A 26,068-nucleotide genomic window follows, 5' to 3' on the forward strand; every position below is an offset into this window, starting at 1 on the left:
TCATCGATCCCCAATTCCAATGCATCAGAGTCCAAAATCGACAGATAAGGTCCCACAGTTACCTCTTCATCCCCCAATTACTCACGGACAATCTCGGCCACCTTGCCGATGCCGGTGAGTGTGGCGGCGCGCGGGTCCTGGTGGAAGTCGCGCACCAGCTTTATCCCAGTACCGACCAGTCGCTCGGAGAAGCGCGCGAACCCGTACAGGGTGTCCACGGTGCCCTGGGTGGCGCGCGCCGGCCGACTCTGCTCTTCGGCCAGGTACAGCGCCTTGTCCTTGCACGACCTAGGAGCGCACCACACATAGCGGTTATTGAGGCGTATGTATGTATGCACGGTGATGTTAGCGATAGGAGTGGAGGGGAACTAGAACGCATCACACAAAATAAGGCAATGACATCTTGAAAACATCTGCAGACAGCTATTTCAAACACAAATCACGAAATATAAGGCATGATGAACAAATCTCAAAATATGTAGGAGTGAAAAACCGCGATGATCAATAACTGATCGACTCTGCAGTCTGAGCTGTTATCTGTCCTCCCCTAAATGTCCTAAACTATCCAGCCGACGTAGTTGAGAGACGGCTGTCATCGTCACAATCATCGGTGAGTTTTTCACGGCCATCATTGTGACCGCTGCGCCGAATGTCATCAGCACTCACTGACCTGACGATGGGCGTGACGCTGTTCACCATGTCGAGAAACGAGTCCATGTGCGCGCTGCTGGGGAAGCGCAGCGGACTGGTGGTGCTGCCGTCTGACTGGACGATCACGCAGAGCGTGCCGCGCTCCGTGACGCGCAGCGAGCGGATCTCCGAGAGGTCGACCTCGATCGGTCGCGGACGGAACTCGGCAGAGTCGGCGGCCGGCGGCGACATGGACACTGAGTCTGGGGGATAAGAAGAGACGGGAGGGGGTGAGTGAACAGCGGCAGCGACGGTGGAAACGGGCTGATCGCACTGAATAGCGGACGCACCGACTGAACAAAGCGGTTTGTTTCGCGATCGCAATGAGTTTAACTAGTGAAATTAGTACTTTGTAGGAAAAAAAACGTAGCATAGATTAGGCCGGTAATAAATATCTTCACCCAAAGGATCATACTTTAACGAGTTTGACATCACTAACTAAATATGATGAATATTGAATATCATTCACTGTCATAAAAGCGAAGTCTGCATGGTGATGTAGTGGCAGCAGAAATTACAATTTGACTACACCAAAACACCCCCAGCCATATCAGACTCGCCGAGCGCCGCCATCCACCCACCTTCCTTGCCGTTGTCGCGACTGTGGTGGTAGCCGACAGCGGGCTCGAGCAGCGCCCACTCGGAGCGGTCCGGACTGCGGGCGGCCCCGGCCGGCTCGCCGCGGCCGCCGTTCGCCGACCGCTCCGGGCTCGGGCTGTCCGAGCGCTGCCACTGCATGTACTTGCCGTGACCCTGAGCATGTAAACAGGATCACAAAGGGGTGCTGATGAATCCTGGTCGCCTAATCATTTGGGCTCATTATGTGGGTCACTAATGAAAATAATTGTTGCCAGTTTCTAGATAAGAATTTCAGGATAAATTTGTTCAATGAGCAGCAAAATACAGATTCCAATACCTGATATATCAAATCAGCGTAATTTACAAAGTATTGAGGCTCTTTTTATCCCCCATTGATCTGCATAGAGCGGCCCTCTTTTACCTTGTCCACAATATGGAGTGATCCTGGTACAATTCTGTTCGAGTGTGGCTGTGACCCAACCAGTGCCACATCAGGAATGGAGAAGATGATAACACCCTGAAAATGTAAATATATGATTAAAAATAACATCTGAATGTCAATCAGAAGAAGGGTCACCATGCCAAGTTAACAAAAGACAATAAGAATACACTCAACTAGCAAAGGCTGTGAGAGGTCAGATGTCAATGTGGTCTCACTAATAAAAGTCTACACTCCAGCAAACATAAACATGCTGTATAGGGCCTTAATGACATGAATCTAGCACAAAATCTAGCATAGGTATGATAGGGTGATATATAGATAAGGTGAATTAGGCATCACATTTCTACCACGATGCAGATAAGGTAAGTTAGAGATAATAAAACATGAGTTTTGTGCAATGAATATAAAATATTTTTAAAAAATGAAAAGACAAGATATGCTTAAAACCTCAAGAACATGTACAGAATATACAGTGCCAGCAAAATAACCTTATCTGGTGCCTGGTCCTTGGTCTCCTGTTTTTGCCCTGAATCCTCATCCATATCTGGAGAATCTCTTTCTTCTATGTCAGGTGAAGAAGATGATGACAACATCTTGATGACAGGTTGAGGACAATTGCTCTGAAGTGGCACAGCATGGATCATTAAAAGAAATATAAACTGAACATGTTAAATGTACAAAGTTAACATTAAAATTTTGATACCAGAACAATGCCCAGGAGCATGCACATTGGATGCCATAAGAGTCATTCACATAACAGCTTAGATGAAAGCAATCACTCCAGAGGCCCGTTTTACCAACAGAAAAATAGTTGCCTGCCAGAATTTTTTGCATAAAGACCACTTCACAATTCACATACAGGATGAAACAGTAAAGGCCTATCCGCTTACATGCCCATCACGTTTACACTCTGTATGTGAAACGGTCTTTAGGCAAAAGATTCCCGCAGGCAGCTATTTTTCTGTTGGTAAAACTGGCCTCAGATGTCACTTTTTATCAATAAGACATTAATTCATAGGATAAAAGAGTGATAAGAAATGTTATTTTTAGAAAGTCATCATATGTTACCTACTCTTTAAATACAAATCATTTCCACAACCCATGGTTTCAAAATTCCTTTGCGGCAGCAAAAAAGATGTTGATTGAAGTTGAAGTTGCTTTATGACCACCTGCTGATGTTCATGATGACTGAGCATTGTTTTTTTTTTTTGCATTGTGTAAATTGTAAATGGCCAATAACTATTACCATAATTGCATCAGAGATATGTGAATTACAAATTTATCAAAATGTCAAAAGACATCACGTAAAAAGAAAACCAGTCAATGAATTTCTACCAACAGACTTGAGTTGCCTATTGCTATCACTATAGGACAAGGACACATCAACAGAATGATCCTAAGCTCTTATCAAGACAAGAATGAGGGCAGGGCTGCGGAGTCTATGGATTTTTGGCGACTCCGACTCCGGCTTTCAAAAACCAGCTCCGACTCTGTCTCCGGGCAGAATTGTCGACTCCGACCGACTCCAACTCCCGACTCCGACTCCGCAGACCTAGCAGGGCTGCGGAGTCGACAGATTTTCGGTGACGCCGACTCCGACTCCGGCTCGGGTTTCTAAAATCGACTCCGACTCAGACTCCGACTCCGGTCACAACTGTCGACTCCGACCGACTCCGACTCCGACTCCGACTCCGCAGCCCTGATCACCCTTGAATGAAAACATGTAGGTAATGTAACTGCCTTGAATGTCCCCATATTGAATTGCACAAGGGAAATTAGGTTTAGGTTTAGGTTTAATCGGATGGGCTGATGTAGACTGGGTGTCTATTCGGTGCCCACGTCAGGTATAAGGTAGGTATACTGGACTGATTGGATCTAGGGTATAGCCGTTTGCGCCATGAATTGGTCAAGCCGGTTCTTGAAAGTGTTAGTGCTGTTTGCCAGTACAACATCTTCTGGTAGTTTGTTCCAGTCATGGATTATACGATTTGAGAAGAACTTTGCTCTTGTAACAGTTTTCGATCTTTTGACTTTCAGCTTCTTGCTGTGGCCTCTTGTTTGGCAGTCATTGTTCATGGTGAAGAATTGCATTGGGTTTACATTGATGTGTCCTGAAAGCAGCTTGAATGTCTCTATAAAGTCTCCTCGCCTCACTCTATCTTCGACACTTGGCAAATCCAGTCTTCTCAGTCTCTCCTTGTAGGTCAAGTTCTTCAGTCCCTGTACTAGCTTGGTAGCTCTTCGCTGTACCTTCTCCAATGCCCTGAAGTCTTGTACCATATGCGGACCGACTGCCTGAATACAGTGTTCTAGGTGAGGACGTATATATATAGTGTACAAAGTTTTGAAGTTTGTTGTAGTCAGGGTGTCAAAGGTCATTTTAAGAAGTTTCAGTGCTGACATGGCTTTGTTACTGGCCTTCAGGCAGTGGTAGGTAGGCTTCAGCGAGCTAGACACCCAAACTCCCAGGTCTTTCTCCACATCTGTTTCAATAAGCTCCAATGCATCTCCATTTGGTTGTTTCAGATGATACCTTTCTCTGGGATTTCTGGTGCCAAAATGCATTACTTTACATTTCATCGCATTGAACTGTAAGAGCCACTTCTCGGACCAGCAGGCCAGTGTGTCCAGGTCAGATTGGAGCACTTCTGCATCTTTCTTGCTTGACACCAGTCGATACAGCTTTGTGTCATCAGCATATAGTTTCATTGTGCTGCGGACAAGTCTTGGCAGTTCATTGACAAACAGTATAAACAATACTGGGCCTAAAACCGATCCCTGTGGCACTCCACTGCTGACATTGATGCTGTCCGACAGCTTCCCGTTTACTGACACCCGTTGTGTTCTGTTTCTCAAGAACTCAGAGATCCACTTTAGTATGTTTCCCCTGATTCCATATCCATGTAGTTTTGCCTTCAGTCTCTCATGCGGTACTGTGTCAAAGGCCTTGCGATAATCTAAGTAGATCACATCAACACCGTTTCCTTCATCAATCAAACTTGTCCAGTCTTCAAATGTCTCCATTAAGTTTGATTGACAGGACCTTTTTCTGACAAATCCATGTTGGTGATCAGATATGATGTGGTTGGATTCCATGTGCTCTGTAATATTCCTTCTGATCAATCTCTCTAGTAGTTTACATACTTGGCTTGTTAGACTGACGGGTCTATAGTTTCCTGGTTTCTTCTTACTTCCACCTTTAAATATTGGAATCACTGTGGCTTCCTTCCATACTTTTGGTATCATGCCTGCTTCCAGTGACTTATTAAACAGTGAGGAAAGAGGCTGGGCCAGGGCCTCAGCACAGGACTTCAGCCAGGGGCGGATCCAAGGGGGGGGTCACATGGGTCATGGCCCCCCCCTTGAGGCCCGGGGGCCCAAAGACCTTCCAGGGGCACCACCGGCCTATCAGGGGTATCACAGTCCTGACAGGGGCACCACAGGCCTAGCAGGGACACCACGGGCCTGGTGCCCCTGGGCCCTGACAGGACTGTAACGCCCCTGACAAGCCTGAAGTGTCCCCGGCAGGCACGTGGTGCCCCTGACAGGCCTGAGGCGCCCCTGCAAGGCCGGTGGTGCCCCTGGCAGGCCTGTGGTGTCCATGGCAGGCCTGTGGTGCCCTTGCTAGGCCTCTGGTGCCCCTGACAGGCTTGTAATGCCCCTGGAAGGACTGTGGTGCCCCTGGGCCCTGACAAGCCTGAGGTGCCCCTGACAGGCCAGAGGTGCCCTTGCTAGGCCTGTGGTGCCCCTGGCAGGCCTCTGGTGCCCCTGACAGGCTTGCGGTGCCCTTGGAAGGACTGTGGTGTCCCTGGGCCCTGACAAGCCTGAGGTGCCCCTGACAGGCCCGTGGTGCCCTTGTTAGGCCTGTGGTGCCCCTGGCAGGCCTCTGGTGCCCTTGCTAGGCCGCTGGTGCCCCTGGCAGGCCTCTGGTGCCCTTGCTAGGCCGCTGGTGCCCCTGGCAGGCCTCTGGTGCCCCTGCGCCCGGAGAGGACTGGTGCCCCTGAAAAGTCTGAAGTGCCCCTCGGCAGGCCCGTCGTGCCCCTGACAGGCCCAAGGTGCCCCTGCGAGGCCGGTGGTGCCCCTGACAGGCCTCTGGTGCCCCTGGCAGGTCTGTGGTGCCCCTGGCAGGTCTGTGGCGCCCCTGGCAGACCTGTGTTGACTGGTGCCCCTGCTAGGTCGCTGGTGCCCCTGCTAGGTCGCTGGTGCCCCTCACAGACCTGTGGTGCCGCTGGGCCTTGACAAGCCTGAGATGCCTGGCTATGACAGGCTCGTGGTGCCCCTGATAGACCAGTGGTGCCCTTGCTAGGCCTGTAGTGCCCCTGGCAGGCCTCTGGTGCCCCTGCTACCCCTGCGCCCTGAGAGGACTATGGTGCCCCTGAAAAGCCTGAAGTGCCTCTCGACAGGCCCGTGGTGCCCCTGGGCCCTGACAGGCCCAAGTTACCCCTGCGAGGTCGGTGGTGCTCCTGGCAGGCCTCTGGTGCCCCTGGCAGGTCTGTGGTGCCCCTGGCAGGCCTGTGTTGACTGGTGCCCCTGCTAGGCCGCTGGTGCCCCTCACAGGCCTGCGGTGCCCCTGGAAGGACTGTGGTGCCCCTGCCCCTAGGAGTGCTCATGGGCCCAACAGGCCCGTTGTGCCTCTGACAGGCCTGTCGTGTATACTTGCTAGACCTGTGGTGCCCCTGCTTCCTGGCAGGCCTGTGGTGCCCCTGGCGGGCCTGTGGCGCCCCTACAAGGCCGTAGGTGCCCCTGACAGGTTTGTGGTGTCCCTGGAAGGACTTTGGTGCCCCTGACAAGCCTGAAGTGTCAAGGACAGACCCTTTAGACGCCAGGGTCAAGTTCGTCGGACTGACAACGATTTGCTTACCTGATAACGTTCCTGGTAAGTACTCATTACTCAGCGTCCACAACATATATACACATAGCACATTCATATATACTTGCTTACAATTGGTAAATGTGGTTGTGGCTAAGAGGTAAGATACTGACTAAAAATAAAAAATAAAAATAAAAAACTGAAAATGGGGGCACCACCAAAATGAAGTGGACGAAATCCGTTGAGTTTTTAATTTTGGGTATAGGTAGGGGCACCACTTCGATTCATGACCCTCCCCTTGGAGTTTTCCTGGATCCGCCCCTGACTTCAGCACTATTGAAGGGATCCCATCAGGCCCAGAAGCCTTGTCCCCATCCATCCTCCTCAGCTCTTCCAATACTTCCTGTCTGGATACCTTCATATTAGTCAGAATCGTAGTGTCTATGTCCACTGGGATGGTGGGAACCTCTAAATTGGGATCCTCTTCCACAAATACTGTTTGAAAAAATGAGTTAAGTGTCGTTGCTGTTTCTTCATCCGTTTTTGTCAATTGTCCTGCGCCCTTGTCCAGTGGTCCCAGTGAAATGAAGAAAACAAGCTAATAATCAGCAATTACCTTATTTAAACACTACTTATGACTTACTACGCTTATTCGCCCAATAAGTTAATAACAATAACAGACGTCACACGACGAGCGGGTACCAATTTGGTAGCAATGATTGTTTGGTTCACACCGCGCTTATTTACGCTTCCATATCTCATGTTTTTTATTATTTTGTGTCTATGCTTCGCGTCTTTGGTAAAAGCCGAATTAACGCCAAGAGTTAGCCAATAAAACTTGTTCTTTCATCACAAACCGCCAAAGATACCCCCAATATTAGTGTACCGTTTAAGGAATTCTATTAGACATTCAGTCGTGGCTTGCTCAAATACACTGCTGTGTGAACAGCTCCAAGCTTTACTAATTACTAGCGTAGAAAGCTGGCGGCAAATGTGACGCTGGTAAAGCTCGAAACTTAGCCGGCGAAGCACGTGTGTGGTCGGCAAGGCTATATAAACCAGGTAGAACGCTCCGGGAAAAAAGTTGGAAACAATAAATTAGTTGCGGCATTCCCTGATGACGCGAATGTGGGTCAGCGGCCGGCGGCCGGCGGCCGCTAACACTGTATGAGGATGAATGCACGGAACTTTTGCTTGTTGGAGATTGCGCTAGGCAGTTAAATGTTAATGTTAGGATATGTTTCGAAAGTAAATTGAACGACGCTTCGAACGCCGTCAATGAATTTGCGATACGACGACTATTTGTTTAGTTAGAGCCGGCGAACTTTTACCTTCCGACCGCGCGGGGAGGCGATATGGTGCCACACTGACGGTTTTTACGACAGCTCAAAATTCTTTTGAGCTAAAGAGCTGAAATTTGGCATGTCCAATCTTTTGATCAAGCTGGATCTTCTGGTACAAGTCGCATATTTAGGGTACGTCAGGTTGTTGAGCTATGTTGTCGCTCGTGAGCCTCTACACAGTCCAAAAACAACACAATTTCTGAACACTCAGTGCCAAGAAATCCTTCACAGAAAGATGACACTTGGCAGAAAGAATTGTTGTCGGTTTCTTACCGTTCGTATGTATCGTGTTTCAGGGGCGGATCCAGAAAATCTCCAAGGGAGGGGCCATTAGAAACCAGGAGGCCCCCCCATAATCCCACCTGTTGGAGGCCCCATCTTCCCACTTGTTGGCCCCCCCCCAAAAAAAAAACTGCGTCTATTGAGCTTATCTAGCTGTTCAGGCAACATCTCAACATCTGTGCAGGCTTGGAGGCCCTCTGTGCAGGTTAGGAGGCCCTGTAAAAGTGGTCATCTCTGTGAGTATAAGAGACCTCCAAGTTATGAAAAGCTTTACCAATCTTCTAACAAAGAAGTCTTCTCAGCTAGTCTTCTAAGAAATAACTAAGTGGGTAGGTTAAAAAAAAACTCATCGGATTTCGGTCACTTTATTTTCAGGAGGCCCCCTTTTCAGCTTTTTAACTTTTTAACTTTTTATTTCATTTTTGAAAAAAAATCGGCCAAGGGGGGGGGGCCATGGCCCCCATGGCCCCCCCCCCCTTGTATCCGCGCCTGTCGTGTTTTCACAAGAGTTTAGTAAGGTCAGGTCCCTCACGTCACCTCCCCTCATAACTCAATAGGACTAGGTTTAGGTACTATCATAGAAGCGTTTATCAATCGCCGGAAATCTTATCCAATCCTACTGGACACTGGATCCATTCCCACATGGGGCCCTCCTGACTGGCCACTCCCTCTGAAATCCACAATAACATTGGGCTGCGGCCATGGTTATGTATTAATGCTTTTCACTAACAGAAATACACCAACTTCAACCAGCACAATGCACGCCGCCACAACAGTCCGACCAACGTCCCTGATATCGACTAGCACTCGGCCGGATGCACATATGCGGAGCCAATCAGTCCGAATGTGACCTGCAGCTTACAATTGCTGTGTCGCATGGCGCATGGCACAGGACGATTCCTAGCAGCTGTCGGCTGGAGTGGAGAAACAGCACGTTGCGACACACCGCGCCGGCGACAGAGCTCAGCAGGGCTGGTTGGAGGCTGGAGCCGGAGGTAAGGGCGGACCCAGGCACAGACATTGCAGGACAAATAACAGGATGTCAGTTAGGAATATAACTCAAAACGAATGATTCAAGACGGACTGAAATAATGCACATTTTGCTCACTTGGATACCAACTTCAAACTTAAGACGTTTATAGCACCACGGAAACAATGGCCACACAGGAAAGAAACAAAAGATGAGGTGTTTTTAACTCAAAGTAGTTAAATAGAGGTTGCATATGATGGAACAGCCCGAAGTGCAGACAAGCACATATTTTTGGTAATAGCTATCAGCTGTCCTACTCCTCTTCTCCCTTTATCAACTACTGGACACATCTGAGGAAGCACCAATGTCCATAACAAAAGCTTGCAGAGTAGTTTTATGAAGCCAAGGGAAATATGCCTACATCATGAATGTAAACTCAAAATTACACATGCATGACAAAGGAAGCTTATGTAAAGAGAAGAGTTGGCAAAAGCATTTCATAGTTAAAATCATTCAAAACTGCACACAGGGCAAACATAAAAAGCAGCAAGTGTTCTGTTCTGTTATGCTAAGAAATAGTCCAAAACAAAATACATCTTTTTATGTTTGAACTGGTTGTTCTTCTATGCCACTTCATCCATATCTTGATTACAGATCATGGGCTGTTGCTGTAGCCTGTAGGCTGATGAAGTGACACTTGATTGTCTTTGTGCGAGTTTCAGTTGCAGCCTCCTGGGTACTGCACTGGAAAGCAGATTGAATTGAATGCCTCTGAAAGATAAGAATACAGGCAAAGTTAGCTGTAGTAGTGTCAATGATAATAGACATGACATTTTTGTCCTTTGACATACATTTGTTGAAGTACAAAAAGGTACAAAATAAATTGGTTTGTTTCAAGACACGCACACTGCACAAAGCCGCACAGACATTACACCTAGGGATATGAAATTGGTACACATAAAACTTGATGATTAAAAAGGTCAAAACTCGCAATAATAATTGAAGTAAAAGTTACAATCACAATCATTTGATTTGAAATGACTTGACATCAGTCACAAGACGCAACGCTCCTATTCACTTAAGAAAGGTTTTTATGATTTCATTATCCTCCACATATCAACCAGCTTGCTACCAGGCTGTGCAATAGTGTGTATATAATCCCATGTTGCCATTTTATTAGAGCAAGTGGGGTTACAACAACAATGCTAATGTCAAACCCACATCTGCAACCCGTACTGCAGTTTCAATCTCCTTACAAGCACACCTTCTGGCAGTTTGATAGACAGAATGGTCATTACTACTTTCTCCTCATATTCAACACGTATTCCCTTTATGCAGATATAGTTTAGACCTGGTTATGGCAAGCATTTTCGAGAAAAGATATGATTAAAGTCAAAGACAAAGGTCGAGAGAAACAACACCAACATAAAACACCAACTATGTAGCACTAATACTGTCAAATACATAAAAATATATACATGAGTCGATCAGAAATTCACTGTAGATTTCGAAAATGGTGTCAAATGCCACTCAAATACCCCCATTCGCATGTACGAAGCAATAAAACACTGACCTTCAATTCCGCGTGCCATTCTCCATAGGCCACTGTGTATTAAATAACGCGTTCACTGATAGCAAAAAATGAGACCCACATATGACGCGTTTGCTACCAGCCAATCAGCGCTCGAGATGCCGAACGCTGATTGGTGGAGAGGGCCGTCGTTAGCAGTCCATTACACGTTGTTTTCCTTGAACATGTGCGTGAGCGCTGATGCTGCTCACGAGTTGTTGCCATTTTTCGTAATGCTGAAGGCACGGGAGCGAACCCCCCTGGTGGTCGGTGTGGTTCAAAAGATATAGGTAAGATGTAGGTATAATAGATATACCGGGTGATCATTTGGGAATGAGATAAAGTAAGTGGCACGTGCAGATGTGTATTCAATAGCACACCAGACGAAAGACACATCATTAGACTCGTCATCGTGGGACATTTTGTACTGCACACTATTATACACCTGCAAGCCACTGTTTTCATCTACAGCAGGTGCTCAAAGTGGCCACCCCCTTCTGAGCGGCACAGCTCAGCCCGACGGCGTGTGTGACGCGCCATCTTTCGCAGCTGCTCTTCGTCCATGTTGCGGGCGAAGTCCTCAACCAGTTCCTTCAGCTGTTCCAGCGTTTGGGGCTCGCTGCGCACGATCTGAGCCGTCACCAATGACCAGAAACAAAAGTCCAGACAAGACAGGTCGGGACTGTACGGCGGCCATCGGTGTTCACTGTTCCGGGAGATGACGCGGCCGCCGAACTTCGAGTGGAGGAAGTCCATCACGGGAGCAGTGACGTGCGGCGGCGCGCCGTCCTGCTAGAACCAGTACTGGTGGCGCGTCGCCCGAGCCCTCACCGCAGGCCACACCACCGTCTGCAGCATCTCCAGGTAGGCGTCGCTGTTGACAGAGCCAGTGAACCAGTGAACTGGCAGGCACTTCCCATCCACCACGCCCACCCACGCCATCACCTTCTGCCCCTGGGCCTTCTTGCATGGCACGAGTTGTTCGGATTCTCTGGCGACCAGCACACGGTGTTCTTCATGTTTGGAGACGGATGCAGAACAAACCACTTTTCGTCACTCCAGAGTACACGCTCAAACCACTCCTCATCATGGGTTAGCCAGAATTCACAGGAGTCCATCCTGGCCATCCGCGTCATCTCCCGGAACAGTGAACACCGATGGCCGCCGTACAGTCCCGACCTGTCTTGTCTGGACTTTTGTTTCTGGTCATTGGTGACGGCTCAGATCGTGCGCAGCGAGCCCCAAACGCTGGAACAGCTAAAGGAACTGGTTGAAGACTTCGCCCGCAACATCGACGAAGAGCAGCTGCGAAAGATGGCGCGTCACACACGCCGTCGGGCTGAGCTGTGCCGCTCAGAAGGGGGTGGCCACTTTGAGCACCTGCTGTAGATGAACAGTGGCTTGCAGGTGTATAATAGTGTGCAGTACAAAATGTCCCACGATGACGAGTCCAAGGCCCTATATACCGACGAGTCTAATGACGTGTCTTTTGTCTGGTGTGCTATTGAATACACATCTGCACGTGCCACTTACTTTATCTCATTCCCAAATGATCACCTGGTATATCATACCAGGTAAGCTTACTTCTATGGTGTGATCTGTGATTGCCTTGGTGGCCCTAGTAGTAGTTGCCGCGCAGCAACGTGAGTTGTGAAAGAAAGACTCCAAGAAAACTCAAATATGTAGGATAATTAATAGAATAACCTGTTCAAAATTCCAAAAATTGGCAAAAGTTAAAAAAGCAAAAAAAGCACTTGTGACTTGTCTTCATTACGGAGGCGTTCCTTCATTTTTACATTTATAGCGCCACATTTGCCGTTAACATATATATCTGCATGTTTTTAACCCGCGCACCGACAGGGGTCTGCGCCAACTTCGCACCGACGGGGGGGGCGGATGACCCCCCCCCCCCCCCCGAGATCTCGAAAACGAAGCAACATAGCGACAAGCGGTAAACGGCATCGGATACACACGGACAAGGTCTACAATTTTTACTAAGGTCATTTTCAAATTTCAGGTCAGGTCAAAGATGACGTCACAGGGGTAAAAAAAGTCAAAATGGCGGCGCCATGGGCGCTATATATGGAGAGTGTTTTTCTCGAATAACTTTCGAACTAGTTACTGAGCGAGCGAAGCGAGCGTAGTCTTTCCTTAGATTAACAGAAATTTCTGAGTATGAGCGGCCGGCCGTGGTCACGCTCAGGCACGTACCCAGGATTTCGCCCAGGAGGGGGCCACCTGCTTTCGAAGGGGCCCCCCACAGTGTATAGGGCCCCCCAGGTTCCCCGGGGGCCCCCGGGAGTCATGAAGAACCTTTCGATGGTGGGGGGGGGGGGGCATAGTGGGTCCGGTCTCTCCTGCAGACGTAGGTGAGAAAACGCCACGTGTGTGGGAAAACGCAATTCAGTTCTTTACAACCTAATGTAGCATTTGGTTGTGATTTCTCGCGTTCAACTTCATCAAAGTCAATTAAAACGGTCTCTGTAACGGTCTAAGCCTTGAGAAAATGTGGAAAATTGGAAAGTAAAAATATTTTTGCTTGGGGAGTGTGCATGAAACGCACGGCATTTTATGAGCGAGCGCCTCAATTACTGAACATCCTCCAATTCCGGATATGTAGGTATATACGAGGGGCGTTCAAAAAGTTCTCGGCCCGACCATGAAGGAGCAGAGATACGATGTCGACTTATTAGACAAAAAATGTTCATTTAGTCAAATAACCAGCGTTAAGACAAAAATATTTCGCGCAGCGCTTCGCGAGAGGCTCCTGGGTCTCCATAGCCAAGTGGGTTTTGGACGCATCTGGCACGTCCAAGACGGCTGCTTTTGTCTCCTTGCTGTCAGCGAAGTTGCCACTGCTAAGCAATTTCCTTATGTTGGGGGAAGAGGTGGCAACCTGAGGGTGCAAGGTACAGAGAAAAAAGTGTCTGTGACAACAACTCGAAGTCACAGCTCACTGCTTCGCTGATCGTCACCCTGCTCATGTGTGCTGGTGCGTGGTCCTGGATCAGGCGCACACTTTTAGTCAGCTTCCCTAGTCTCTCCTTGATATCTGCTGCTCGCTACTGTTATCGAAGGGAGGTGTAGCATTCATCATTAATTGTGCGCCCCTGTTTTAGAAAGTTGACGAGCAGAGCCCCGCCATCATCCAAAAATGCAACCACTGTCACCTTGCCGTCTGACTTAAACACGTCGCACACATTTGGTGGCCTTTACTCAGTGTGCTTCCACTTGTGCAACTCGGTCACGCCCTGAGGGTCAATGTGTGACACCCACAATCCCTCCACGGTAACAAGTAGTTCAATGAACTCTTTTGGATCTTCGATATAGGGGCCAAAATTTTCGCGTTACGCCTCCTTTCGAGTTTCCCTTTCCTCTGGTGTCAGCAAACGGCGGATGCATCTTGCAGAGATCTTAAACATATTAATACGCTGTCGAAGAATGGCTTTGAGGAACCTGATAGACAACTCCGCTTCTGCTGCGTTGTTTCAGACCAGAACATTTGTCATTTTTCACAAAGAAGTGCTTATTTTTCATATTTTCTTGAGTCAATGCTGTTGATGGCTGGCCACTGCGGGGGTGACCATTAATGATCTGTTGACCAAAATTGAACAGAGATGCTCACTTTTTGACGCTACTGTAAGAAAGACAAACCTCAACATGTGTTGGCACTAGCTTTTCGTGAATAAGGTTTGGTGCATTTTTCTGCAATACATGAACCAAATCACTGTTCTCTTCTGGGCGTCGCCCATTCTGACCGGGAATAGCAAACTATGTTACGATTAATTGGCAGCCTGAACCAATCACAGGGCAGATTGGTTAATGGCTACGTAAGTGGACATCCCAATAACACATCATTGAACAATGAACACACCGCGTTGCAGGTCGAAATTCCAACTCCTTCATGGTTGGGCCGAGAACTTTTTGAACGCCCCTCGTAATATAATAGTGGGGAATAAATGTCTCGTTATCGGAATTCCACTATCTGGCAACTAGCCCTATGTTATATGTAAACGCGGCTATTATATGTTTCACTAGGAATCGAGCGCAATTGTACTTTTAGCCAGAAAATAAATGTTTGGGTAATTCTGGGACACTCTGTATTAATTGGAGGAATAGGACTTAGGAGGAAATGCGATTGCAAATCGACCCACATCCCTGTGTTAGCCAATGACGCATTTGGGGCCAAGGTTGGGTGTATTTAGTTTAGCCTTTTTGTTTTTCTGTGATGTCTCCGGCACCGTGAAAGATATTGGCTCCTTCAGATGAGTGCCTACTCCAGTCACTACTTATATCCAGTAGCCAGTAGCCACTCAGATGATTTGGGATCAATCAGGTGATAAGCGTACTTTCAGACGACCAGGGGCCCCCAGTCGACCAGGGGTTCCCAGGCGACCAGGTCCTCCAGATGACTAGGGGCCCCACTGCCCCAGGCGACCAGGGCCCTCCAGGCGACCAAGGGCCAATGCGATCAGGTCCTCAAAGCGATCAGGGGCCCCCAGGCGACCAGGGGGCCCCCATGCGACCAGGGGGCCCCATGCGACCAGGGGCCCAGGGGCCCCTGGTCGCTACCAGGGGGCTACCAGGGGCCCCCAGGCGACCAGGGGCCCTCTAGGTGACCAGCGGCCCTCAGGCGATCAGAGGCCTCCAGGCGACCAGGGGATCCCATGCTACCAGGGGCCCAAGGCGACCAGGGTCCACCAGGCGACTAGGGGCGACCGGGGGCCCCAGGCAACCAGGGGCCTCCATGCGACCAGGCCCCCCGGCTACCAGGGGCCCCCTGGGCGAGTAGGTACCCCCAGGCGATCAGGGGCCTCAATATCATGCAACCAGAGGCCCCCCCATGCGACTAGGGCCCCCTAGGCGACTAGGGGCCACAGACTATCAGGGGCCCATCCATACGACCAGGCCCCGGGCTATCAGGGCCCCCTAGGCAACTAGGGGCCCCCAGTCGATCAGGGGCCTCATGCGACCAGAAGCCACTCATGCGACCAGGGCCCCCTAGGCGACTAGGGGCCACAGGCTATCAGGGGCCCCCATGAGACCAGGCCCCCAGCTACCAGAGGCCCCCTAGGCGACCAGGGGCCCAGGAAAATGGGGGCCCTTGGATGACTGCAGGGGCCCCTCGGGTACCCAGGGCACATAAATGAAACTTCAATATCAATTTTTCTTCCGAGTAAAAGACGTTTTATCCAGTGTTAAAAAAAATATCCTGGGGCCTGAGGGGCCTCCTGAGCGCCTTCGGCGCTCAGGGGGGGGGGGGGCCTTGGCCCCCGTGCCCCCCCCCCTTGGGTACGTCACTGGTCACGCTTTTGCGAGGGTTATATCTCAGCAACCACTTGACCGATTTACACGCGGTAATTTTTGTAGGGTAGCTTCATTCCTTCTACCAAGTATTGGACTATTCCTGATGCATGTGGGTGACCCCTCATGCACGTGCCACGTGCAAAACGAAGAGGTGTCCGTTTTGTAATTGTTGCAATATCTCGGTAACTACTTGGCCGATTGCGCTGAAAGTTGGCATGTAGGTAGGCACCCACTAGGCAATGCATATCCATGTGCCAGAGTTGGGGTGCTGCTGCACGTGCGCACGTGCAGGGGTCGATTCCAGATCTCGAGAACGGCTGGACCGATGGCGCTCAAATTTGGTACATGGCTAGTGACCGGTTAGTAGGGTGCCGTGCAAAAGTCAGTTGGGACCCATTTTGCACGTGCGCACGTGCAGGGTGCCGCTTCCAGATCTCGAGAATGGCTGGGCCGATTGTGCCCAAATTTGGCACATCGCTAGAGACCGGTTAGTAGGATGCCATGCACAAGTCAGTTGGAGGTACCGCCTCGCAATTTCGCACGTGCAAGGCCCACCCTCTCGCTCGCTCCGTTAGTCGCCCCAAAAGGCGTTATACTGGTCAAGATAGAAACAATCTAAGGGCATCATCGTGATCCTCTCGTCAATCCGCATCGAATTATATATATGTTGACCTCGAAAGGTCAAGGTCAAAGGTTGACCTCAGGTCACGTGACCTCGAGGTCATCATGTAAAGCATTCGATGCGTCTTGACGAGCTGAACACAATGAGACCATCCGCGTGACTGTATCTTGTTCCTGTACGGAGTTATTGGCAAAAAACCTTTGGTGACCTTTGATGACGTCACATGACCTTACAGCTGCCCAACAGCAAAACAGACCTCAAGGTAGTGAAGGTTGATCGTATATGAAGTCATGTATGGTATATGGGGCCATTCCGATCCGTTTTAGTGGTAAAAACAGGGAGTTGATTTTTCCCCCATTGACTTATAATGGGGAGGTCGAGAAATTGACCTGACCTTAGGTCACCGATTTCAAAATTCCGAGATATACAAATTGTAGCTACTAATGACCTAATAACATCCTGCGACTTACAAAGGCCTCCGACATCTACTGTAGCTCTGGCACGGTGACAAAGTTGCAAAAAAGTGACTTGAGGTTGGGTCATTCAAAGTGACCTGGTGACCTGACCTTAAAAGTTAGGAGGTTCAAACTTGCACATCATGTGTAAAATTGATGAGAGAATAGTCGTACCAAATTTCGCGGCGCTACGCGCCGCGGTTTTCCCGCTATTCGCGAAAAACCTCAGGGGGGGGGGGCGGATATCCGCCCCCCCCCGTCGGTGCGCGGGTTAAATATAAACCTCGCGTCTAGGTTGAGATGTGTCTTCTAACTTACATCCACAGGATACGACACCGCTTGCACCTTCACATACTATTACAATTAACACTTGCACTATTAAGTGTTAACACACGCACCGACGGGGGTCTGCGCCAACTTAGTACCGACGGGGGGGGGGGGGCGGATGACCGCCCCCCTGAGATCTCGAGAACGAAGCAAGATAGCGACAAGCGGTAAACGGCATCAGATACGCACGGTCAAGGTCTACAATTTTTACTAAGGTCATTTTCAGGTCAGGTCAAAGATGACATCACAGGAGTAGACAGGTCACATTTTTTAAAATAAATTTAGTCCTAACCTTTTGATAGGAAGGATACACAAGGACAGAGCCACCGCTAAGCGAAGCTTGTTGCGGTGACCCTGCCCTCTACCCTCCGATCGCGCAATTCCAGTTCTATGGCAGAAATTAGAGTTTAAAGTTTAACGTGCCCACATAGCCGCTCACGGCCGGTCCCCTCAGACCTCACCTGGCAACGGCCTGCCACCAACCGCAACCATCATACCTGTCAGGAGGCCCATAAATGTCAAGCGCCCGTCGCGCTTTGAACCCGGACTGTTATAACCGGGAACGCGTGCTCTCACCACGTGGAGTCCTACGCTCTATCAACTGAGTTACGGGACCGGCACATCAGTACTATGCCTACCAAAAGTAGACACCCCACTGCCTGACAGGATAATTAAGTATGCAAACGAATGAATGAATTGAATGAATGCACGAATGAACGAAGTATGAATGAAAGGAGCCTAAGCATATAGGTGAGCAGTCGAATAAGAGAGAGAAATACACAATAATTGCTTCACATAAGAAGTGTGTGTGTGGGGGGGGGGGGGGTCGCTCAACAAATCGGAACACGTCTCATACCATACATACATGAGCCTATGATCAATAACCGTGTGGTATTCTAGCTTTTACCGGGGACACGTAAAGGTCACCACTACTTTACACGATCGTCCATGATGCCACGTTTGTGTTTAGTGCCGGTCGGTCGTCTCTGTAGGTAGGCTAGTAGGACATCTATTGGCTAGTTGCTGTTTGATTCAGTGTTTCATTATTTCATTTCCAGTCCTAGGTTGTTTACTCATGCTCCTTTCTTGTGCTTGTGAGTCATTAAGATATGCATTTCAATTTGTGGTGATGGGCACATATGGTCTGTTACTCTGTTGATTTCTGGCAGCTTAGTTAAGTGCATAGTTCTGGTGTTTTACAAATGGCCGGCTTATGATTATCTAAGTATCAGCATTCAAGTGAAAATTGCCCAGTCAGTGATTGAATCATGTTGAAAGTGATAAAAGTTGCAACTTGGTGATTCATTGTAGTGTGGTAAGTGGTAAATGAATCATGATTCTTGTTGCTTGGATTTGTTTATTTGTTATCCATGCTCCTTTTGCAGGCCAATAATGACAGATCCAGAGTCAGAGAATAAAGCTTTGGTGGAAGATCATAACAGACATGATATTCCTGAGCAGCTTCTAGCGCAGAAGTCACCTCCAGGACATGAGCCAGGCACTGGCTCTGTTGACAATAAAGGTCCTGTACAACAGGAGTATCCTGGCACTGCACCAAATGACATTGGCAATCAACAGCCTGTCACAGGGCCCAACGACCCCGCGTCTCTTTCGCTGTCAGCGGACACAACGAAAACACCAGCGCCGGCCTCTGCGGACCCTGTCGCCGAGGAGACCATACCATTCACATGCTGTGTGTGCGGTCTGAACGAGCAGTGTCACTACCGGGGCACGCGACCGCCGTTCTCGGGCTTTGTCCAGCTGACGGAGCCCGGCTATGTGATGCGGGACCCGTTCAGTGCGCGCGCCGCCTGCCAGCTGCCAGTCCTGCTCGGCGCCGACTGCACGCTGTGCGCCCGTGCCGTGTGTCAGGACGCCGGCTGTAGTGTGTTCTACACACGCCGCTTCTGTCTCCCGTGCGCCAGGGAGCGAGCCGCCGAGTTCCCACCGCAGCTGAGAGATAAACTGGGCACGTGATGGCTGACGGCTGACGGCGAGGGCTCGTAACCGAGAGCTGGAGCTAAAAGAATGGAGAAAAAGAATACTTGATGCTGGATTAGTGGGTGCTCTTTAAAGATATCTGATCACTAAGAACTGGTCGGGAAGATAACTACAGCGGAGTGTCGTAGCTCATCGTCAGCGGTTGCGCAGTAACCAATAACCACTTGTACTGTGTTGTGCTGAGTGCTGTGCAGGGCGTTGATGTTTCATTTCATCAGTGTTGTGTTTCATTTATGCTGGGCAGTGTTGTTATGTTGGGCATGTTAGGCAATCGAAAGTCAATCATTTATCTTTTTTATGTCATTTCACGATTACATCTCAGCCCCATTTTTGACACTCATGAAAACAGTTTGAATGATGACGCTGTTATTCATTGTCGTGTTGATAGTCACCATTATTGACTGATTGGCCCACCACAAGGCTTTGTCATCCATCTCAAACTGAAACTATTGGCTTTTCTCGACTTGTATAATGCTGCCTGAAACGACTTTTGACTTATGTGTTGTGGCTGTGAGCTGATACCATTTGCACTCAGTTTTGTTAATGCAAATACATAAACCAAAATAATTTCGTCTTACCAGCTGAGGATGGTACAAACTACAAAGCACTGACTGAAAAAGTTATACCTGCATTATATGAGCAAACAAATGACGGTCATTTAGATAACGTGCTGCTAATAATTTGTAAGGATATTAATGTGTCCGTGTCCTATCTTTCGCTTCTGTTGCGCGCTTTGGTGTCCTGACTGATCCATCTTGAAGACGACCGCTTTGGATTCCGTTATTAATTATTAAACGTACAATCTCTCTCCCACAGATACTTAGCGGCGCAACATGTCCAAGGGGGGCCTGGACAACTTTCATCGGGCCAACTATCTGTACCAGCTGGCATGGGCTTCAATGCGCGTCCGGCCCGACCGGCGTGCTACATCACACCACTTCTCACACATGCTCATAGAGTTCGCCCAGAAAGCTGTGCTGCGGATGGACAGAGAGATGAAGCGGACCGTGTGCTCTGCGTGCCACGTGCTGCTCGTGCCGGGTACCACGTGCACGGTGCGCACGCGCAGCCGACCACAGCGCTGTCAGGTGTGGCGGTGCAGCGCCTGCGGCCAGTGTCGCCGCTTCCCCGCGCCCCGACCCCCTGACCGGCGCCGCGGAGGGCACGGCGAGGGGGTGACGAAGAACAGCGCAGCGACGGAGGAGGTGCAGCGTGAACAGATGGACCGAGGAGAGGGTGGACCGAGTGGAAAACAGGCCACGGGACCGTGTGGAAATCAGGCCACAGGACCGAGCGGAAAACAGGCCACAGAACCGAGTGGAAACCAGGCCACAGGACCGAGTGGAAACCAGGTCACAGGACCGTGTGGAAACCAGGCCACGGGACCGTGTGGAAAGGAGAGCGCTGGTCCGAGAGGAGAGCAGTCTTCTGGACCGAGTGAAAAGCAGAATACTGGTCTGAATGGAAAGCAGAGTACTGGTCCGAATGGAAAGCAGGGCGCTGGTCCGAGAGGAGCTTTTCCCGCTGGTCCGAGAGGAGCTTTTCCTGCCGGTCCGAGAGGAGCTTTTCCCGCTGGTCCGAGTGGGGCTTTTCCCGCTGGTCCGAGAGGAGCTTTTCCCGCCGGTCCGAGAGGGAATTGGAACGCCGGTCATACAGGAAGTTGGAACGCCGGCCCGAGAGGGTATGGGAACGTCTGTCCGAGAGGGAATTGGAACGCCGGTCCTACAGGAAGTTGGAACGCCGGCCCGAGAGGGTACGGGAACGCCGGTCCGAGAAGAGGTTGGAACGGAGCTCCCAGTGGAGGGAGGACTGCCGGTCCGACCTGGAAAGCAGGACAGTCGTGGAGACCGGCCGGCCCGAGCAAATGATGGGTGATGTACCGAGGAGAGCTAGTCTGGCTTTGGTATCGCGAGCTTTCACCCGCTGATTGGTGTCGTCTTTTGATCAAATTATTTTTTGGTGCCTCGAAAATCGAGTCACATATGAACTGTCCGTTCACTTTTTATTATTTAGTTTCGGTAGTGTGATCTTAACTAACATTGAGCCAAATAATCCATGTTAAGAATCTTAAATGACTATTGACTAGCATTCAGATATATAAATTATTTAATGACTCGTAATGAACTGTGCCTCAAGCGGTACTAGCGTTGTTCAATGATCTTGTGTTTGTTACCTGTTGTCATGCGTTCATATAAAATCTGTCAATGAAATGTCTGATTCGCTTTCGGCTTCGTAGGACGTAGCTAGTGGAGCTTTTAGCTAGATGCCTGTAGATAGAACCAAGTAGCAACTAGAAGTCCAGCAGCTAGCTCGTCGTTTCCGATCTCAGCAAACCTACGCCAGTGTCAGTCTGACGCACTGTGAGAGACTGTGGCTCTGGCAAACCCAGCGTCTGAAGCCAGACGGCCGGGTACTATGCCCGAGACCGCACCGTGGTGTAGCCGAATCACGCCAACTAATAACAGACGGCTACATGCCGACTATGAAGTAGAATTGTTTTCGCACGTCCTCTTGCCGAAGTTGGGGGTAGCGATTTTGCATTGGATGCACAATGCAGTAGTTTGATCTATTGGGACTGGTGGCGAGGCTTTGAAGGTTTCACTTCTGATCCTGCCGGTAGATGTCGGGTTCGTCGTATTACTGGCTCCGAGAACACCGGCACAACAGGCGTCGCTATTTGAGAGGTACTGCCATCCATTCTTATCAGGTACCAGCGCCCCTCAATGGTGATAGGGTAGTTCCCCGCAAGCCCAGAAGCAGGACATACACTGCGCGACCATGCATATATTAGGGGCTCGCTATGTTGATGCACACTCCACAGGAACCTCGTACTAAATATGCAGACACTGAAAGCAGTTCTCCTATATATGCACTCTACGTTTGTCCGATTGGGGCCACACAACCGGGTGGGCCCCTCTATTCCTATGAGCTAGACAAGGCGCTGATAGTCCCTCTGCTCTCGGTGGTCCCCCTCAGTTTCGAGAGAGTTCAAGCGAGCCGCTAGCTGGCACATCAGTAGGTCGTACCAATTACCAACCCTTAGTCCGTACATTTTCTTCCCATACGTGCTTGAGCGAGTAGCTGCTATAGACCACCTTAGTCAGTATGTACTGTAGATCATATATTCATGAGTTCGGGTGAGTCGCTGTCACCCCGACGGGTCATGTTCTCTGGTCGCCGTCAGTGACGGTTAGTCGCTGTTTGCCGTGTCTGCGGGCGCCCTCTACCGCCAGCGTCTCTCTCCCCGCTCGCTCGCAGTCACTCCCACGAAGTCCGCCCGCCGCGCCGCTGGGCAGGTCGTTACCGGCCACCCCTGCCCTACCCTCGAGCTGCTGACAGAGTCAACACCGCCCGCGATGACTTGGGTTTCACCGCTCGCCCCGCGGAGGCCCGCAGAGGCTCCCGTCGTGTGACCTCTGAGATCAACCGGCGCCACCGATGACTGTTTTATTTATGAACTTAGCACTGCACCGAGGTGCATTGCGCAGTGGTTCTAAATAAATGGTGGCAACTTTATCACCAGATATCGTACCGTCGCACACATGCAAGATGTCAACGGCTGTCGTCCAGGAATTGGCCGTCCTGCCACCGCACACTATGGTTGATCGAACTCTGTTTACTGACGTGACCAGTGACTTTGTGATGGGACGGGCTTTGTGTGTAAATGAGCAGTGCAGCCGGGAGGGGCGGAGGGCGGGCTGGGTCTGGACGGTGGAAGTCCCTCTCCTTGTTCATGTTCAGACTCTGAAACTCTCCCCCCACCAGCTTAGCCCGAATCTGTGGCCGCTCGCCACGGTTTGGCCAGTTTTCGGGCCTCTGTCTTCGTCCATGTGGATTGCAAGGAAAGCTACGAAGGGAATTATGCTTAATTTCAAACTATAAACTGAAGCGATGAAATTCTCGCAGTCGAGACTGCAGCTGTGAGTCGTCCAATGAACATTTGTTGAGATTTCCTGTGTGTCGACGTCTCTCACATAATAGGCGGTTCATCGTATCGATACGGTAACGTGATCACCTACTCGTAGTGAGCACAATAACGCCTAGAAAAAAGATGGAACGTCGTGCAAGCACAATGCTATTGAAAACTTAGGAAAGATTACGTTTTTCGCGGGCCTTCAAAGATGTGGGGTTTCGGAGTCTTGATCACGATACATCTGTTCTGCTAACGGAATCTGTGCATAAATATTTGCGTGAAGTCTGGTATGTTTTCGTCAATCGCTCATGCCAAAGTGTAGTCTTCTCATAACACCTGATATGAGGGATAGTGAATGTTATGGTAACGTGCACACACTCTGGTGGTGTGGCGGCACGCCCTGCTGAGCCTGCAGGTTACACTTTCATTCAACTTTGAATCGGTACAGTTTACGTGGTGATTTTATGGCATGCAACGTCACCAGCCCGTGGCGTCGGTGAAGTAGAATCGTCCTTCGCCACCAGTTCCTCTGGAGGGGAGTAGGTGTCCTTCCAGCGGTCGGCTGCACCGTCAGCCAGCCGCTGCAGCTGTGGGCCTTTGTGGGAGTGATGCAACTCGGTCCACCCCCACCACTGACCTCGCCCCCCCCCCCCCGTCCTGCGTCCTGTCGCTGGGCACGTCAGATACCGTTCACCGCGGCCGGCACAGCGGCGACGACAGCGCCGTCCGCGTGATCAGCTCAATTTCGTCCACTGTTCATCCCCGGCTGGGTCCGTTCCGGGAGGGGAGGAGGACCGCTGCCGAGCCTTGCACTGGACTGGCGCAGGGTGCGGGAACCGAGGCCCGCCTGGCGCTCGCTGTTTGGCCTTGTCTGATTGCTGAGCGGTCACAGCCGGCGTGCGGTGGAGGACGTTTCTCGCGAACAGTCTGGTGTGGAGGCCGGTTTTTGTATCTGCCGTGCGCTGCGCGCTGCGTCCGCTATCACGGGTTGTTAGTGTAAAATGGCCCGCTGGAGGCCTAGTGGAGGTCCCGCGGGCCGGTCGGTTCATGCCTCGAACTCAGGTCAGGCCGACGTTACGGCCTGCCAGTATTATTTACTAATTTTGGTTCGTGTGCACTGGAGAGCTTCGCGGTACGGTACAGGTGTCCGCAGTCCCCCACAGCCGCTTTCTCTGCCTCTTGGGTCACAGTGTGGAAACGGCAACGATAGATAATGCTTGAACGGCAGACCGAGGTGACCGCCACCGTCCAGCTGTAAAGAGTTGACGTGTGAGCTGCACCAATTTCAGCAGATTATGAAGATAAACGACTTGTGGCGCTCCACCCAACTGTCACTGCAGTTTATTTCTCCTTGCGACCAATTACATAACGAAATGGTCCCAGAACAGCCTGGAGCCATGATTCCAGGAGCGGTGGCGAGTATGCATTAATGCTGTGCAGTGTGCACAGAGTCACCAGGTCCTCTCGGAAAGCATGCCAATTGAATGACGCGCGTCGTTGCATCACATTCACACGCCACCTACCTTGCAACAGTAGGTATGTAAATTAATCATGTCAGAAAAATGCTGATGAAATAGCATATTAAGTACGTGCGCTCTGCGCCACAAGCTTTGAATAGATTAGAATTAGATTAGATAGAATAGAGCTTTGTAGATTGTCATATAGGTCAAATACAAAAGCTCGAATCCTGACTTCTGTTACGAGACTGCCCCCAATTGTCCTAGTTTCTGCTATACAGAACCAGATCAGCCCCGAATCAGAGATTACGTACACTGGTCGCGTTATATTCACTTAAGTGCGTAACGAGTGAGTTCAAGTATCTAACGACCAGTGCGGCAAGTATCAGATGACAATGTGACCATTTTAGTTCAAGTGCTAGCACACAACAATGACGGGTACAAGAGGAAGTGCTCGTGTCAATCAAGCACGGGGAAGGAAGAGGAAAGTCTGTGCTCGTAGCAATCAAGCACCGCGACAGGGGAGGGAAAGGATACCAGAGAGTCGCCCTGGCGCTGTTACCGAATCGTTGCCATCAATTCGGACCACAGGTAAGGAGCGGGGAGGCGACAGCGAGCTCACCTGGCAGAGTCCCGGTCTCCACTGACCGCCAGGCCAAAACGAGCCTCGGCCCGAGCCGAGGTCACGGGCACAGACCAATCAACGTGCAGCACGTACATCGCCGTTCGCATCCGCATGCGCACGCGCACGCGCACGCGCACGCGCACGCGCACGCGCACACGCACAGACAAAAACACCCATCACCGACAAAAGCACGGAAACGACGAGACTCGAACTCGCTTCACCATAGCATCTCACAATGCGAACCCGGCGCCTTAACCACTTGCGCCACCGTTCCGCGCTGCTACGGCACCATCGTGCCACGGCAAGCGGAGGGCACCGTAACACTATCCCCTCCCCAACAAGTTTGCGACCCGCAAACTATCCGTGCGCACGAAATTCAGGATCCTTGAACAATTCATAAATTAAACATAAATACCAAACCATAGGCACTATCAGAACAGATACAACTCTTCACTTGGAGGTCAGCCACGTTGGGAAGCCGGGTAAAAGGCGTGCATAACCTTCCTCCGACAGATGGACCCCATCCACTCGAAAAAAGTTCTCATTTCGCACCAGGTGGCGGCTCCGTCTCCTGGTACAGAGACGCCGCCCGAGCGGAAGAAGGCACACGTCGTCCATATCCGCGATGAATCTACCGACATGGCGCTCCAGATGATACGCAGGTGTCTGCTCCCA

The 26,068-nt window shown here is 50.4% G+C and overlaps 2 protein-coding genes across 8 annotated transcripts in view; one reads left to right on the plus strand and one right to left on the minus strand.

The window, feature by feature from the left end:
* The window catches only part of LOC122385633 (TBC1 domain family member 17-like), a 101,294-nt gene that overhangs the window by 7,417 nt on the left and 67,809 nt on the right, over positions 1-26,068 (minus strand). The window contains exons 2-6 of the mRNA XM_043374012.1: positions 2,200-2,331; positions 1,691-1,786; positions 1,272-1,443; positions 671-893; positions 86-288 (exon numbers count right to left, since the gene is read on the minus strand). Coding sequence (XP_043229947.1) covers positions 86-288; positions 671-893; positions 1,272-1,443; positions 1,691-1,786; positions 2,200-2,304 — 799 coding nt within the window. The 5' untranslated portion in view covers positions 2,305-2,331. The remainder of the gene's footprint in view (positions 1-85; positions 289-670; positions 894-1,271; positions 1,444-1,690; positions 1,787-2,199; positions 2,332-26,068) is intronic.
* On the plus strand, positions 8,347-21,608 carry LOC122385640 (collagen alpha-2(I) chain-like). 7 transcript variants are annotated; one of them, XM_043374027.1, is made up of 3 exons: positions 17,993-18,027; positions 20,213-20,729; positions 20,778-21,608. In XM_043374027.1, the coding sequence occupies exons 2-3, from the start codon at positions 20,232-20,234 to the stop codon at positions 21,264-21,266; spliced, it is 987 nt and encodes a 328-aa protein (XP_043229962.1). In that variant the 5' UTR covers positions 17,993-18,027; positions 20,213-20,231; the 3' UTR covers positions 21,267-21,608. The 7 variants fall into 7 exon arrangements, 6 of the variants coding, with proteins under 6 accessions (XP_043229959.1, XP_043229960.1, XP_043229958.1 ...); XM_043374026.1 differs by having other exon boundaries at positions 17,997-18,027; positions 20,213-21,114; positions 21,163-21,608; XM_043374024.1 differs by lacking the exon at positions 17,993-18,027 and adding an exon at positions 8,347-8,382 and having other exon boundaries at positions 20,215-21,608.

The sequence above is a fragment of the Amphibalanus amphitrite genome, unplaced genomic scaffold, assembly GCF_019059575.1.
Source record: "Amphibalanus amphitrite isolate SeventyFive unplaced genomic scaffold, NRLGWU_Aamphi_draft 000226F_arrow, whole genome shotgun sequence".
Taxonomy (NCBI): Eukaryota; Metazoa; Arthropoda; class Thecostraca; order Balanomorpha; family Balanidae; genus Amphibalanus; species Amphibalanus amphitrite.

Bases quoted from the DNA above. Each gene is read 5' to 3' on its own strand.
- LOC122385640 (XM_043374024.1), top strand. From the start codon at position 20,232: ATGTCCAAGGGGGGCCTGGACAACTTTCATCGGGCCAACTATCTGTAC.